Source organism: Geotrypetes seraphini, chromosome 13, assembly GCF_902459505.1.
Source record: "Geotrypetes seraphini chromosome 13, aGeoSer1.1, whole genome shotgun sequence".
NCBI classification, from domain to species: domain Eukaryota; kingdom Metazoa; phylum Chordata; class Amphibia; order Gymnophiona; family Dermophiidae; genus Geotrypetes; species Geotrypetes seraphini.
This window is the reverse complement of record NC_047096.1, coordinates 60,989,132-61,006,068: the sequence shown is the minus strand read 5'-3', so window position 1 is coordinate 61,006,068 and position 16,937 is coordinate 60,989,132. Positions and strand designations below refer to the sequence as shown.

Here is a 16,937-nt window from a genome sequence, read left to right as displayed (position 1 = left end):
AAACCAGAAAAAAAAAAAAAGACAGAAACACAGCAATCCAGCTAATGACAACTTGACAGAATAAAAGACAAAGAATCCTTTTTAGGGAAAGAATAGCTCTGACAAAATAGATACGATGGAAGAGACAAAAAAAGAGATTAGGGCCTTACCTTACCAATATCTTTTCCAGTAGATAGGGATGGTATGGTGAACCATGAGGTTATCCATCTGTGTTTGCAAGCATAGTGCAGAAGATTTCAACTACAGCTTTTCAACTCTAACTCCTCTTTCTCCATGGTCTCTGCTGCCCCCTTCCGTTTGTATCAAAGCTGGTGACAGCTCTACAGAAGATGACAGGAGAAGGAGGGATATGGGCTATTTTGCCAAACCAGGTGACTGATCTGCTCAGATGAATTTAAAACAATCATTGAAGAAGCAGTAATGTAGTTAAAACATTAACAAGCCTCTGAAAGGAACAATGAATCCATGAAAATACAAGTTAAACAAAACAAACAGCCTGAATATTTATGGAGCTCAACTATTCTTCCCTTGTAATCCTATATACAGTTTCTTCCTAATCTAACAGATCTTAGCTATGGAGCTGACCATTAAGCTTGATTTAGAAAGCAGGCGCATCAGATAAATTACTGGGTGGGAGGGGGGTTCAGCATACTATCCCTATTTACTGGAAAATATATTATCAAGGTAAATAATACTGGAGAGATGAGACTCTCAAATGTAACTCAAAAATAATTATTTAGAAAAATTCTAGTAGGCTTCAGCCAGGGTTCGAAACAAGAAGTGCCACTCAAGTTGATCAAAGGCTTTTTCAGTAATGAGTGAGGTCAAAGCAGGATGTTTATGTCCAAGTTTATTTCAGTCATCAGAAAACGTTTGGTATTATCCATGGCTACTCTGTTGTCATTGAATAAGGTTAGGAAAAACAAAAAAGCGGAAATGGCCAAAAGTGGAGGCGCAGACGCAGATCAAACTGAAAAATCTTATTAATAAGATTAGGCAGAATTGGTTCCAATTGTCATGACATTTTTGCGTAAATTTTATGAAACTGGCCTCATTTATGAAATTGGCCTTGAAAATTAAAGCAGTCTATCTTGCTTCTTGAACAGAATAATGAGGACTTCTAAGACTAAGCCAGGAGGCACATTCCTGATCTAAGAATCCAAAGAACAGTTCAGAAGCCATACTGACAATAACTTGGAGGAGAAGCCTAGTGGTTAGTGCAGCAGCCTGAGAACCAGGGGAACTGCGTAGTCACAGAAAAACAGTATATCAAGTTCCCATCCTCTTTCTCTTTGGCAAAATGTTGAAAATAATTCAGCAAGAGGAGTATCCTAGTGCAGTGGCCTGAGAACCGGGTTCAATTCCCACTGCAGTTCCCTGTGACGCTGGGCAAGTCACTTAACCCTTCACTGCCCCACGTAGAAAACTTACTTTGTCAGCCCACTAGGAACAGATAAAGTACCTCCATATTATATATGTAAATTGCTTTGGTTGGACCCACAAAAGGCAGTATATCAAATCCATGCCCCTTTACCATTACCAAAGCCTTTTCCCTTGCCAAATGCCTGGATTACTGCCATATGTTCCAGAAAATTCTTGAAGAGAAAGCGAGCCATCTGTCCACGAGTCATGCAGCAAGATTACTCTGAATATCTGAAGAAATCCACTACAAAATGGTTGAAGAAAAACAATGTGTTTTGGACTGGCCAATCGCATGCCTGAACCCTATTGAAATGATGTAGAAAAACTTCAAGTGAGCTGTTCACAGAAGTCATCCTCAACAGTTCAAGCGAGTGCAACAAGAGAATGTTTTAGCTGAATGAAGGGTACTTATTGTTGAATCTTTCTGTTAAATTATAAATCTAAAAATAAATAAAACTTCATTATCTGCAATCCCAGCAGATGAATTTTGTCTGAGTTATTAATTGATGGAATTATTTTTCTCTAATCATGTCTGAATATAAATTGTGCTTGCAAACTTTATCAGTGCTGCACTTTAAACAGCCCTGAATTTTCAACATCACCGGCTCTTACAGGGCTCCTTTTATTAAGCTGCACTAAAAAAAGGCCCCATGCTAAGGCCATTTTTTGCCTAGCCAGAAAATGGCCTATTTTCCAAACTAATGGTCATACACTAATGCTGTCATTAGCACAGAGCTCTTTCTGAGAACTATTTTGTAGGCGGTAAAGGCTCAAGCGCTACTCAGTCAGCATGCACAAACGATTATTAACATAAAAGTGTCCACTCTCGCCCAACATACCCCCCTGTGTGTGTGTATGGTTTGTACACACACATTATGAATTTACCACAGGATACCCTAGCGCTTACTAGTGCTGCCTGATTCGCATCGATTCACTTCAGTGAATCGATTCGTTTTCTTAAAAATTGGGCCCCCACCAATTCAGTGACCAACCATCCTCCCCGCATACCTTCAGGAGTCCTAAAGCAGGAGCTGTAGCTCTCTGTCAGCGAAAAGCCTGTCCTAAGCGCTGCCACTTGCTAGCTGTCCACTGCCGCTGCTGGTCCTGCTTTAGGAGGCCCGATGTCAGAGCTCACCGAGGGGAGGGGCGGTCAGGAAGTGCTGCATAGGGGCATAGGCGCCAGCGCTGTGGGTGTCTGAGCATCCTCAATATTTTGAGGACCTCACAAGACATGTTACCCATGGCCACGCGGCTTTAGGGGGCTCCCGGAAGGCCAGCATGTTTTCCCCTTCTCTCTACAGTCAACCGGCTTCCCCCTGGCCTCCCGATATCAATTTGAAAACTAATTATGGCCTGCAGAGGATCACCGGCACTGTAGTGATTCTCACAGGCTGCATATTCCCTCTGCTGCAGTTCATCCCATCCCAAAACAGGACATCACGTCAGAGGAGGGGCGCGAGCACAGCAGAGGGAATGTGAAGTGGAGGCTGCCAGCAGCATACTAAAATCGCTTCAGCACCAGTGATCCTCTGCATGCCATAATTAGTTTTTAAAGCGAGGCCAGGAGGACAACAGTGGAGTGAAGAGAGAAACATGCCAGCTTTCAGGGGGTCCCCTGGTGTAGCTATTAGTTGTACACAAAAGGAGCGAGGGGGTCCAAAAAGCATTATGCCAGACTGAGGGTGGGGGAGGGGAAGAAATAATGGGTCTGAAAATAGAAGAGAGGGAGAAAGATAGTGGACAATGGGATGGAAGAAAAAGAAAGGAAGAAAAGTTGGACCCAAGGAGTAGTGTGGAGGGAGAGGGGATAGAAATACTGGATAGGGGGGCAGTTGGGAAGAGAAAGGGAGAGATGGTGGACCCTGGGGTTTTAGGGAAGGAAGGAGAGACGCTGGATGAAAGGGTAGTTGAGAAAAGGAGAGATGGTGGATCTGGGGATGGTGGTATCCATCGCTGCAACCGCTCTTTCATTCTTCAGGCCACCGTCAGCATGAGTGAAGTAAACACACTGCTTTCTGCACCTGGAAACTTTCCCTCTGCTACTGCTTCCTGGTCCCACTTAGGTGAGAAGCAGTAGTAGAGGGAAAGCTTCACTCACGCTGCTGGTGACCCAAAGAGTGCAAGTTTACTTATTGGATCCTAAGGAGAAGAGGAACATAGGGGGGGGAATTATCTGGAGGATTGCAGGAGGTGGGGGAGTAGTCATTAGAGAAATGCTGGACTGCGGAGATGTAGACAAAAAAAAAAGGAAAGATGCCAGACCTCCCGGAGAGGGAAGGGAAATGAAAGGGGAGGACAGAGATGGTGAGCACGGAGAAAGAAGAAAATGTCAAATGGGCAGGAGACCCTGGCAAAGCGAGTTAACAGAAGACAAACAGAAACAAGAGCCTGGGACCAACATGATTTGAATAATGAGCAGACAACAAAAGGTAGAAAAAAATCATTTTATTTTCAGTTTTGTGATTACAATATGTCAGATTTGAAATGTGTATCCTACCAGAGCTGGTGTTAGATAGCGTGGGTAAGCTGGGACCTAACAGAGAGAGCAAACATCTTTTTTGTTTGTTTTATTTACACCACGGCACCAGCATGGATAGGAGAAGGCAAAGGGGGTGGGGTGGGTGAAGAGGCTACAAAATAAACCCGCTAGAATATTTGAAAAAAAAAAAACAAAACAAAAAAACAGCCAATTGGGCAGGAAAATTGAATCAAATTGAAAAATTAATTCAAAAGGATGAATCGAATCGAAAATTTTCCCCCGAATCGGGCAGCACTAGCGCTTACCACAGCTTTGTAAAAGGAGCTCATAGTGATCACCAGGAGAGATTATGTACTTACCCTGGTAAGCTCTTTTCCAGTGCAATTGGTGAGATATTCTAGACACCCTAGCTATTTGGGGAGACTGCTTTTGTACGTCCCTATTGTCTAGAATGCCTGGCCTATTATCACTGGAAAATGCCATTTAGCAGCCCTTTAAATTTGTTCTTTTCCTTTAAGCATCCTTTCAGCCTCCACCAATCATGTGCTCTTGGATGCACCCAGCAGCTGTTGCTTTATAAGACTTACCACTGTGTATCTTCTCATGCCGCTGCAGAAGGTACTTCTGGATGAAACTCATGCTACACTGGCTGCACTGAAATGGTCGCTCACCTAAAGAAGGGTCATAATAAATTAAATCATTTGACTGCAAATATTTTTGCACAGACTTGCCACTTTCCCTATTATATATATTTTTACTCATGCTCTTAATGGAGGCCAGGCGCTAACTCTTCTATATCTTCTCAGATGTGGCGTTTATGTTCCTACTTTGTTCTCACTTTGGATTCTTCTGTGCAATTCTCTGCACTGGGGCAAACTTGGCTAATAGCCTCACTACGATTGACTTTAATAAGCTGTGCCCTGGTACATAATGCAAGTTCTGCATCATGTGCCTCAAATACTGCACGCAGACATTGTGCTAGCCGGGCGCTGCAATCTGCGCTAGCTTTACCCAATTAATTTAAATAGCTCCTGTCTGAAGAGCAGACGCCTTGCTGCTCTAGCACTTTAAATTTTAAAGTGTACATCGCTTAGAATATTTGATTAAGCGATTGATCAAGTCTCCTAATAAACTTGAAACTCCAAGCCTCTCATCTGTTTCTTGTTTTCTGTCTCACTCAAATGTAAGCTCCAAGAAGTCCATTCATTCTGAAATGCTCTGTACATTCGCTATGCACTATACTTCTACTAGTTATTACTTATATAGTGTTACCAGATGTGCGCAGTGCTGTACATTAAACATGCTTGAAAGAGCATGGCAGACCCACTGGCCAAAACTCATTACGGTACACCACCACCTCCCCAAAAATGCACTTGTTTTCTGGCACTAGACATTTCAAAGTATTCAGGACAGAGTTATGGAGAGTTACTGAAGAAAAACTTATATGAAACGCTGTTGGATGTTCAGAGATGCTTTTTGGAGTATTTTTTTAAAACTGTTTTTTAAAGTTCTTATCCAGATGGAACCTTTGACCTTTTTAGTAGCTATCATAAGCTCGCTTTCACATCAAGTTAGGCTGTTTGATGAAACTAGAAGCACAACCTACTGGCCTAAGTAACAAGTCTTTATTTTTTAAAATTGCTTCTAAGCCTGCTGACACTTCAGCTATATTGATTTTCACTTAAACTGTGGCTTTGAATTTTAGATTTGCCAATTTGCTTTACTAGAGGGAAGCAAATGCGATTCGATTCCCTTCTGGGTAGGTGCCATCATATACTTGATCAAATTCATTGTTTGAGTTAGATCCTTTACAAAGAAGCACACTGCAGGAAACACCAACATGTACTGATCTCTTAAGACACTATCAAGACATTTGCTGTCTTGTAAGCATGCAGACATGTCTGTAATATTCACATCTCGTCATCTCTATCTATGGTAGTTTTCTTGAAAGATCTATACTTGTGTTTTAAATTATTTTTAAGCAGTTGTATCATGATTCTTTTTGTTAATGTACACCAGTGTCTTTCAAACTTTCTCAAACCTGGGCACACTAAACGTAGTAGCCATGGCTCGAGGCACCCAGAAGAGCGTGGACATCGCCATGATGACATAACGCAAATGCGTTACATCATGTTGACGTCCGCACTTGTGCAGAGGCCCTCCAGATGGGCCCTGAGACGCCAGTAGGGGGTGCTAGCAGGGAAGAGAGCCGGAGAGGAGAGGCACTGGCACCAGCTGATTGCCTACAGCAGTGTTTCTCAACTACTTCAAGCTAAGTACCCCAACCACAGACCTCCCTAGGCCCACCCAAGCTCTGCCCCAGATTCCATCCCCTTTACTAATTGCAATGCAATTTTTTCCATTCATTTTTCATATACACAGCAGATATAAATTCTCAAAACTGACACATGTCAATCACTATATTGAAAATAAAATCATTTTACCTACCGGTGATCCTCTGCAGGCTGCTGTAATTAGCTTTAAAGGTGAGACCGGGAGGCTAAGGGGGAAGCTGGAGGACACTAGAGAAAAGGGGGAAACATGCAAGCCTTTGGCGAATCGGGTAGCGCTAGCGCTGTACCACGTAGGGAAGTCAGCTGGTAGGCACCTCTCTTTCTCAGTGTGCCACAGCACACTTGGAATCTCAGGGTGTCTCGGCACACAGTTTGAGATACACTGATGTACCCTATGAAAAATTTGCGTGTACTGTTGAATGTAAAGTGTCATTACACAAGCATTTTACATTTTAGGATTACACTAATTTATATTGTGTATATTTATTAAGCTTTAATATATGTTTTATTTGTAGTTGATTGTATTATGATTTGTTTTTTTCTTATTATTATATGTTTAGTGATGTTCATCTTTGTGTTTAAACAGCTGCCCCTGACGTCTACATTATTTATTTGGTTCTCTGCCTTGTGTAGGCATCACTAACAGTTACTGACAGCAAGCGAGGCCTCCCCTTCCCCACCAAACCCAAACTATGGAAATATGGACATACCCGTGTGAATAAGAACATGTCTGCGCAGATGATAGGAGCTTCGGAAAGTTGCATTACAGTGCTCACAAAGATGAGGTTTCTGACCAGGGGACAAACTGGAAGCTTCACCATCTCCCACCATACACTGTTGAGAAAACAAGAGAGAAAGATGGCTACTACAGGTAAATCACTTCCAAAGCAGTAGCTGTGTTAGCAGAAGCTGGCAGTACTTTCTAGGCTACCTAATTTATTGGCATATGAGCTTTACAGGACACACATACACTTCATCAGAGGCATGCAGGAAGGGGTAAATATACATAAAAGGTCAAAAGAAAGCATCTCTTGGGAGGAAGAGAATATAGTTCTCTCATCAATTCTTGTTGAGTACTGTATTTACTCGAATATAAGTCAATCCAAATATAAGTGAAGACCCCCCTCATTTTTCTCCCATAAAAGGAGGAAAAATGGTTGGATCGAACATAAGTCGGGTGGCTTAATATTCAAGTGCCCTGCTCTGCCAGGAACTGCACCCCTCCCTCCCTGCCCTGTCAGGTTCTGCACCCAGTCCCTCCCTGCCAGACACTGTACCCAGCCCCCTTCCCTCCTTCCCCTGACAGGCTCTGCAACCAGCCCCCTCCCTGTCAGGCACTGCACCCAGCCCCCTTCCTTCCCTTCCTCCCCTGTCAGGCACTGCACAAAGGCCCCCTTCCTGCCAAGCACTGCACACAGCCCCTTTCCCTCCCCTCCAGGCTCTGCACCCTGTCCCACCCTCCCTCCCAGACTCTACACCATGTTCAAAGCGCGCTCTTGCTCGGCACTGAGCGGCTTCCTGAATGGCTATGGCAAGTCTTGCGAAAATTTGCGGGAGCCATTCAGGAAGCAGCTCAGTGCTGAGCAGCAGCGCCAAAATGAGCTCCTGCTGCTTGGTACAGCTGAAGCCAGAACTCGCAGCAGTGACCGGTTTAGCAGCGAGGCAAAAGGAGCATGGAAAGCTTGCACCTGCCTGCTACACCTCTGTACCACCAGGGATTCCAGGTATGCAGCAGAGATAAGGTACAATGGACAGGGAGGGAGGGGACAGGGTGCAGAGTCTGGTGGCCCGGCAGAGGCCTGCGACAAATCCCGGAGGGGGGCAGATGGGCGCTGGACACTGGCCCAAATATAAACCGAAACCCCCATTCTTGGGCTAATTTTTTGGCCTCAAAATCTTGGTTTATATTCGAGTATATATGGCAACCTGCATGAGGTATAACATCTATACTGAAATCTCAGCAAAATGATGCTACAATTGAAGTATGATGGAAACAGAATGAAACATGTCTATTGGCCACAGGTCACCAAGGATAAGAAGGTGCCCACCTGTAGCTTACACACTAGGGCTAGAGGCAGTGGTGCACACACTGCAGATGAAGACATCAGCCCTGCTGCAGGTAAAGGCCATGGACCCACTGCAGCAGGAAATAAACCAAACACATTAACAGGATTAACTACAATTAAGTCTACTGGAGAAAAAAAAATTAAATTAGCATTGAAAATACCTCTTTTTCAATAAATGTTCAGAGACTCGGCTTTGGGGAATTGCTGAGACCTTTTGCTTACCTGCATAATTGGCTGAATGATTGGTTCAATATTTGTTACTACTTTCCTTGCTATCATTGTAATTCTAAATACAATTTTTCTTACTGTTATGTAAACCACTTTGGCAGTATATCTCCTCAGGTGAGACAGCCTTAATGTTTATCCAAGAGGCAGCAACCCCTCTGGAGTGTGCTTTCAATACGATTGGTGGCTGTGTACCACAGAAAACAAGAAAAAGTGGGGAAGGGGCTGAGACAATATGCTCTTATATGTTAAAACATAAATTGAAATTTATTAAGACAATTAAAATTCTATATCAAAAACAAGAATCGAAAGCTGTGAACAGTCTATTTCTTATTGGATCAAAAGTCCTTAAAGTGCTAAAACCAATGTTTGATGGACACTGTTATTATAGGCACGTGTTGAAGACCTGACTTGTTTCGGCACAAAGGCCTGCCTCAGGGGTACAGTTAATGTCTAAATAAACAATAGCAAACAGCAAACAATAAATAAGAATCAAATAAATGCTAACATCAAAACTTGCATACAAAAAAAGTAATAAATTAATGATAATGATTAAAAGCATAAGAACAGAAGAATTGCTGCTGCTGGGTCAGACCAGTGGTCCATCGTGCCCAGAAATCCGCTCCCATGGCGGCCCTTAAGTCAAAGACCAGTGCCCTAACTGAGTCTAGCCTTACCTGCGTACGTTCTGGATCAGCAGGAACTCGTCTAACTTTGTCTTGAATCCCTGGAGGGTGTTTTCCCCTACAAAAGCCTCCGGAAGAGCGTTCCAGTTTTCTACAACTCTCTGGGTGAAGAAGAACTTCTTTACGCCAGACCTCCACACACCGAGGGACTACAGGAAGGAGGAAAAAAAAAAAAAAATGGAGGCAGCAGGAACCCAGCGGAGCTTCCCAGTATACTGCACCGAGTGTCATATGTACGACTACCTCCCCTCCGGGAGGCAGGCGTACATATGCGGTCGATGTCAGGAACTGGAAAGCCTGAAGAAAGAGGTCGGGAGACTGCAGACCAAGGTCCAGGAGCTGGAGGGACTCCGCACCTTAGAAGAACCATGCTGGGCAACTGAGGATCCCACCAGAGATCAAGTCAGGGAGCAAGTCAGGGAGCTCGAGAGATTCATCGAGGAGGCCTGCAGGATGGTGGAGGTACAGGATCACCAGCAACACAGACGGGAACCAACAGATGGAGGACAGAATCCACCAGACGCCGGGGGAGAAGGACCCTGCAGAAAAACCGAGCAGTCAGAGGAGGCAGAGACCCACCAGAACCCAGAGGGAGAATCAGCGGACCGTGCCAGAGATACAGACTTAAGACCAAAAAGTTCAGCAATCGTAGTGGGAGACTCAATCCTGAGAGAAGTGGACAGTCACATAGCAGGAGGGAGAGAAGACCGGCTAGTGACGTGTCTCCCGGGGGCAAGAACGAAGGACATCACAGACAGAATCAAGAGGATCCTGGAAGGAGACAGCAGTGATAATCCACGTTGGAACCAACGATGTCAGCAGAAGAAATTACAACAGGACTACACTAACCGAGCAATTCAAGACCCTGGGAAGGAAACTGAAGCTGAGGACAAGGAAAATAGCTTTTTCAGAGATCCTGCCAGTGCCAAGGGCGGATATGAGGAGGCAGACCGAGCTGCAAGCAATAAACGGATGGCTGAGGAGATGGTGCGAAGAGGAAGGTTTCCACTTTGTAAGGAACTGGTCAACTTTTTGGGGAAAGACCAAGCTCTACAGGAGGGACGGACTGCACCTGAGCACAGCAGGAACGAGAGTGCTGGCAAACAACGTCAAGAATGAAATAGACAAGGCTTTACACTGAGGAACAGGGGAAAGCTGACAGTCGATCTAACAACGACGCTTCAGACAAGAGTATCAAACGAAGATACTGAGCAGGGAAAAAGCAGAAAAGAATTTAAGCACGAGCGGGAAAAATGTGATAAAGGACCAAAAGGTGAAATACAGGGGTACAAGGAACAAGTGAAGCTAGAGAGAAAAAAGAAGAGCGAACAACAGGAGATAGAGGACATGCTAAATTGGGGAAGCAGGCTGAGGACAAAGAAGACACACTGCAGAAGGAGGAAGAACAAAGCGAAACTCAGGGGCCGGCAACCCATGAGGGGGGTCGGTGGGAGCACCATACCACGAGAAAATCCAGCAGGGAAAGCAAACAACCGGGACTTAAATTGCTTATACACAAATGCAAGGAGCCTAAGAGCCAAAATGGGAGAGCTAGAAGTCATAGCCAACAAAGAGGACCTAGACATAATTGGAGTCACAGAAACATGGTGGTCTGAGGACAACAAATGGGATGTGGTCCTACCAGGGTACAAACTCTATAGGAGAGACAGAACGTACAAGAAGGGTGGAGGAATAGCGCTATACATAAAGGACTCCATTCACTCGACCAGGATGGAAACAGCAGTAAGGGCGGAAGGTTTGGAATCACTATGGGTTAAGTTACCAGGAAGAAATGGGGCTGATATAAAACTGGGACTGTACTATCGCCCACCAGGACAACCGGAAGCCAACGACCAGGACCTGGAGGCTGAATTGAGGCAGGAATCCAAAAGCGGAAGTGTGGTAGTGATGGGGGACTTCAACTACCCTGGGATAGACTGGAGTATTGGTCACTCCAACTGCGCGAGAGAAACAAAATTCCTAGAGGCTGTGAGGGACTGTTTCATGGATCAGATGGTCACGGAACCAACGCGAGGAGATGCCACTCTCGACCTAATCCTCTACGGGCTAGGGGGACCCGCAAAGGAGGTGGTAGTAATAGCGCCACTGGGAAACAGCGATCACAACATGATCCAGTGCAAATTAGAAGTAGGAACATCAAAGGTGAGGAGAACCACAACGTCAGCGCTCAATTTCAGAAAAGGGAACTACGATGCTATGAGAAAAATGGTGGGAAAGAAACTCAGGAGCTGCTCAGGGAGGATGGAGACCATAGAGAAAGCCTGGTCCATACTCAAGGACACTGTGCATAAAGCACAAAACCTGTACGTCCCCAAGTTTAGGAAAGGGTTAAAAAAAAATCAAACAAAAAAACCCAGCGTGGATAACAAATGCAATAGGCGATAGGTGACAAGAAAATATCGTTCAGAAAATGGAAAAAGGACCAAACTGAAGACCTGATGGGCCGCCGCGGGTGCAGACTGCTGGGCGCGATGGACCTCTGGTCTGACCCAGCGGAGGCAACTCTTATGTTCTTATGTTAACTTTAGAGAGTGCCCTCTCGTTCTCTCTACCTTGGAGAGAGTGAACAACCTGTCTTTATCTACTAAGTCAATTCCCTTCATTATCTTGAATTTTCGATCATGTCCCCTCTCAGTCTCCTCTTTTCAAGGGAGAAGAGGCCCAGTTTCTCTAATCTCTCACTGTACGGCAACTCCTCCAGTCCCTTAACCATTTTAGTCACTCTTCTCTGGATCCTTTCAAATAGTACAATGTCCTTCTTCATGTATGGTGACCAGTGCTGGACGCAGTATTCCAGGTGGTATCGTACCATGGCCCGATACAGCGGCATGATAACCTTCTCTGATCTGTTTGTGATCTCCTTCTTAATCATTCCTAGCATCGTTTGTCCTTTTTGCCGCTGCCGCGCATTGCACGGACGGCTTCATTGACTTGTCTGCCAGTGCTCCCAAGTCTCTTTCCTGGGGGGTCTCTCCGAGTACTGCACCTGTCATCCTGTATTAGTGTATAAGATTATTGTTGCTGACATACATCACCTTACTCTTATCCACGTTAAACCTCATTTGCCATGTCACGGCCCAATCCTCGAGCGTGTTTATGTCACATTGCAGGTCTTCACAATCCTTCTGTGTCTTCACTACTCTGAATAACTGTGTCATCTGGAAATTTAATCACTTCGTTCGTTGTACCAATTTCCAGGTTGTTTATAAATATATTGAAGAGCACAGGCCCAAGCACCAAACCCTGCGGCACTCCACTCATGACGTTTTTCCAGTCCGAGTATTGTCCATTTACCCCCCACTGTGTTTCCTATCCGCCAACCAGTTTCTAATCCACATGATAATCTCGATTCCAGGGCTCACAATTTTTTGAAGTAGTCGTTTGAACGCCTTCTGAAAATCCAGATAAACAATGTCGACCGGGTCACCCTTGTCTATATGCCTATTTACTCCCTCGAAGAAGTGCAGTAAGTTTGTCAAGCAAGATCTTTCTTTGCTGAAGCCATGCTGGTTGGTCCTCATCAGATTGTGTCCATCAAGGTGATCAATGATGAGGTCTTTTATCAGCGCCTCTATCATCTTTCCCGGTATCGAGGTCAGACTCACTGGTCTGTAGTTTCCTGGATCTCTCCTCGAACCTTTCTTGAAGATTGGCGTAACATTCGCCAGTTTCCAGTCTTCCGGAATCCTTCCTAATTTGATCGACAGATTGGCTATTAGTTGAAGCAAATCAGCTATAACCCCTTTCGGTTCCTTGATTACCCTCGGATGGATGCCATCCAGTCCCGGGGATTTATCATTTTTAAGCCTATCAATCTGCCTGCATACCTCTTCTAGACTGACCTTCAACCCTGTCAGTTTCCTGTCTTTGTTTCCTGCGTATAGCCTGTCGGCTTCTGGTATATTGTATATATCCTCTTCGGTAAATACAGACACAAAAAATGTGTTCAGTTTGTCGGCGATGGCTTTGTCCTCCTTTAGCATTCTCTTTATTCCATGGTCATCCAACGGCCCCACCACTTCCTTTGTGGGTCATTTCCCCTTAATAAATCAAAAGAACGGCTTGAAGTTTTTTGCCTCCTTTGCTATTTTTTCCTCATAGTCTCTTTTGGTCCTTCTTACCGCCTTATGGCACCTGCTTTGATGATGTTTGTGCTTTTTCTATATGATGTAAAACATATAATAAGTTGAGAATTAAAATATTGAACACATACATAATATACCCTACAATCACATATAAATGGGTATATATTTATTTAAAAAATTTCTAGGCAGATTACAAGTTCACATACATAATGTAAAAGAACAAATTATATTTTGTAATAGCTATACGAAGGATCTACCTCAGTGCAGTGAAGGTAGAAAGGAAGTTTCTTAAGAACCTTGGTAAAACACCTAGAATAGCTTTAGTAACCTTACAAAAATCAATTAAGGAGGGAGGGGTAAATTTTCCAAATTTCTATAGGTACCATCAAGCCTATATTCTACGTCAGGGTATGTATTGGATCCTCCCAGAACTTATAGATAATGCACCAGATTGGTTATATTTGGAATGGCGCCTTATGTTTCCCCTAAATTTAGTACATTTACCAAGTATTAATATACCTAAAAGATACAAAGAAAATAAAATAATAATGGATACTTGGAAAACATTGAGATTTATTGATAAATTAACACCCATCCCAATATATAAATCAACTAATCAATCCATATGGATAAACTCCAAGATCAAAGTAGGCGGAACCCAAATCCTTTGGAAGAACTGGATTATTGCAGGAATTAGATCTCTAGATGATATTATTTCAGAAGGTAGACTGCTGGATTTTTCACAATTGCAACATAGATTTGGTCTTAATAAAACACAAAGTTTTAAATGGTTGCAATTGAAGCAGGCCATTCAGGTTGGGTTCCCTGAATGGAAATCATTAAACAATCAATATAGTTTAAAGTTCTTATGCTTTAAAGCAGACTTCCTGGGACATCAAGCCGCATTGTGGTATAAATTAATATCTGGATATTTGAATAAAAAACCAAAAAATGGTCTAAGAGACATTTGGAGCATTGAGATTGGACATCAAATTAATGCATCTCAATGGCCACTGATTTGGTCTTGGAGAATGGGATGTACAGTGTCAGCATCTATGAGACAAACATGGTTCTTTTTATTACATAGAGCTTTTTGGACCCCTACTCGTTTACAAAAACTAGACAGTTCTAAGTCTAATAGATGCTGGCACTGTAATCTAGAACCAGGGACATTAGATCATTTATTATATTACTGTCCTTATATTAAAATATTTTGGAATTCAATTTGGCCACAAATTAATAAATTAATGGAAAATCATATTGCAATATCATATGATACAATTTTATTTGGAACAATGATGAGAAAAAAAAGTCAAATTTCACCAGAAAATAATAAACTTTTATTAATTATGACAGGGGTTGCCATTCAACATATAACTAACAATTGGAAAAATTACAACAACCTAAACTATACATTTTGGTGGAATACAATATGCCATGTTTTTAAAATGGAAAGAACAATATCAATACAAAAAGGGACATATAATAAATTTATAAAAATATGGGGGCCATTGACAAAATATTGTAATGATTAAATAATAGAATACTTTTTCTTCCTTTCTTCTTTTAGAGATCTTCTTATGACACACATATAGGGGGGGGTAAGGAAAACAATTTAGATATAATATATTATAATATATGATACAAAATGTAACAAATGATTAAGGGATAATAGAAGGGTGGGGGGAGGGAAAATGAATAAAATTTATCCAGAATATATTGCATTAGATATAAATATATTATTGAATAATTATCAATTGTATTCTAATATGTTATATACTTTTATAAAATTTGAAAATATTATATTAAAGTGGTGAAGGGGTGGGGGGAGGGTGAAGGGGAAAATCAAATTCAGATATACATTGTGATAGATATAAAAGTGATACCATGCATGTATCAAATATATTTTATTATTATGTACACTTTTTATGAAATTTGAAAATAAAAATATAATGAAAAAAAAAAAAAAAAGAACCTTACCATCAGGGGCCCCAGCACGGCAACCATTCTCACAAGTTACCAGTGCTACCCCGAAGCTTTCTCTCTGCCACAACTTCCTGTTTCCAGTCTCCAAAACTGAGCACAATACTCCAAGTGGAGCCTCACCAACGACCTGTTCAGGGGCATCAACACCTTCTTTCTTCTACTGGTTATCCCTCGCTTTATACAGCCTAGCATGCTTATGGCTGTCAAGTTTGTTCAAGAACCTCCAAGGAGGAACCGTGTCAAATATTTTGCTGAAATCTAAGTAAATTAAATCTAGCATATATTCCTGATCCAATTCTCTGGTCACCCAATCAAAAAATTCAATCAGGTTCATTTGGCACGATTTACCTTTAGTAAAACCATGTTGCCTCGAATCCTGTAACCCATTAGATTCTAGGAAGTTCACTATCCTTTCTTTCAGCAACACTTCCATTATTTTTCCAACAACTGAAGTGAGGCTTACCGACCTGTAGCATTCTACTTCATTTCTGCGACCACTTTTGTGAATAGGGACAACATCCGCTCTTCTCCAAACTCCAGGAACCTCTACCACCTCCAGAGATTTGTTGAACAAGTCTTAGGACCTGTCAGAACTTCTCTGAGCTCCCTCAGTATCCTGGGTTAGATCCACCTTCAATTTTTCAAGTTGTTCATAAATACTTTCCTCCATGAACGGTGCAGAATCTATTCCATTTTCGTGTGTAACTTTGCCGGACGATTTTGGTCCTTCTCCAGGATTTTCTTCCGTGAACACCGAACTTAAATGGTTGCATGTGTTTGATGTGTTGTGTTGTACTTAGATGGTGATTCTGGCTGTGAAGAACGAAGGCCGGTGCCAGGCAGACTTGTATGGTCTGTGTCCTATATATGGAAATCCACTTTAGGATAGGCTGGAGAGTGCTTCAACTGAAACTCCAGTAACTAGAATGCAAGGACAGTGCCAGGCAGACTTTTACGGTCTGTGTCCAAAAAATGACAAGATGGATTTGGAGAGGATGATGTGAGTTTCAACAGCATCTCCAATAGTTGAAACCTAAGGACAGTGCTAGGTGGACTTCTATGGTCTATGTCCCAGAAATGTTAAAGAAAGACAATGCTCAAGTATTTTATCTTGTGTTTATTGTTGGCTAAATCATGAATTGATAATGAGTGTGACTGTTGGACAGACTGGATGGACTCTTCAGGTCTTTATCTGCCATCATGTAATATGTTACATCCAGACTGTCATCTTGAGAATGACCAGCCTCTTGGGAAGTGGGACAATTGCTCTCAGAGCAATGCAGCAAAGAAGATCAGCAGTAATGAGACGTTTCCTTTGTTTGGACCTCAGTATAAATGTGTCTGTGTGAAAGCATTCAGAGCCCCAATGCTCAGCATTAGCACTAAAAAAAGTTCACACTTTTCTTGCTGCATGTGAGCCTCCAACAGCCAACATGTCTCCATAACTTCTTTTCTATCAGCTTGATGAGATACAAGATGACCACAAAAGTAGCTTACTAGTAGGGATGCTAAAAAATAAACTAAAACAAGTAAAGAATAAGATGAGAGGGTAAGGCACAGTACTGCCTAAGAGGGAAAACTGGAAGGAAAATTTCTGATATAATACCACAGGAAGCAGAGAACAAAGAGGATTTTAGAAATACATCCATCATTTCCAATAAAAAAGATGAAAA

The 16,937-nt window shown here is 42.6% G+C and overlaps 1 protein-coding gene across 4 annotated transcripts in view; it reads right to left on the bottom strand.

The window, feature by feature from the left end:
* Positions 1–16,937, bottom strand: part of ZNF281 (zinc finger protein 281) — a 46,296-nt gene that overhangs the window by 9,018 nt on the left and 20,341 nt on the right. For all 4 annotated transcript variants that reach the window (XM_033918695.1, XM_033918696.1, XM_033918697.1 and 1 more), the window contains exons 3-4: positions 6,906–7,029; positions 4,489–4,572 (exon numbers count right to left, since the gene is read on the bottom strand). In XM_033918695.1, coding sequence (XP_033774586.1) covers positions 4,489–4,572; positions 6,906–7,029 — 208 coding nt within the window. The remainder of the gene's footprint in view (positions 1–4,488; positions 4,573–6,905; positions 7,030–16,937) is intronic.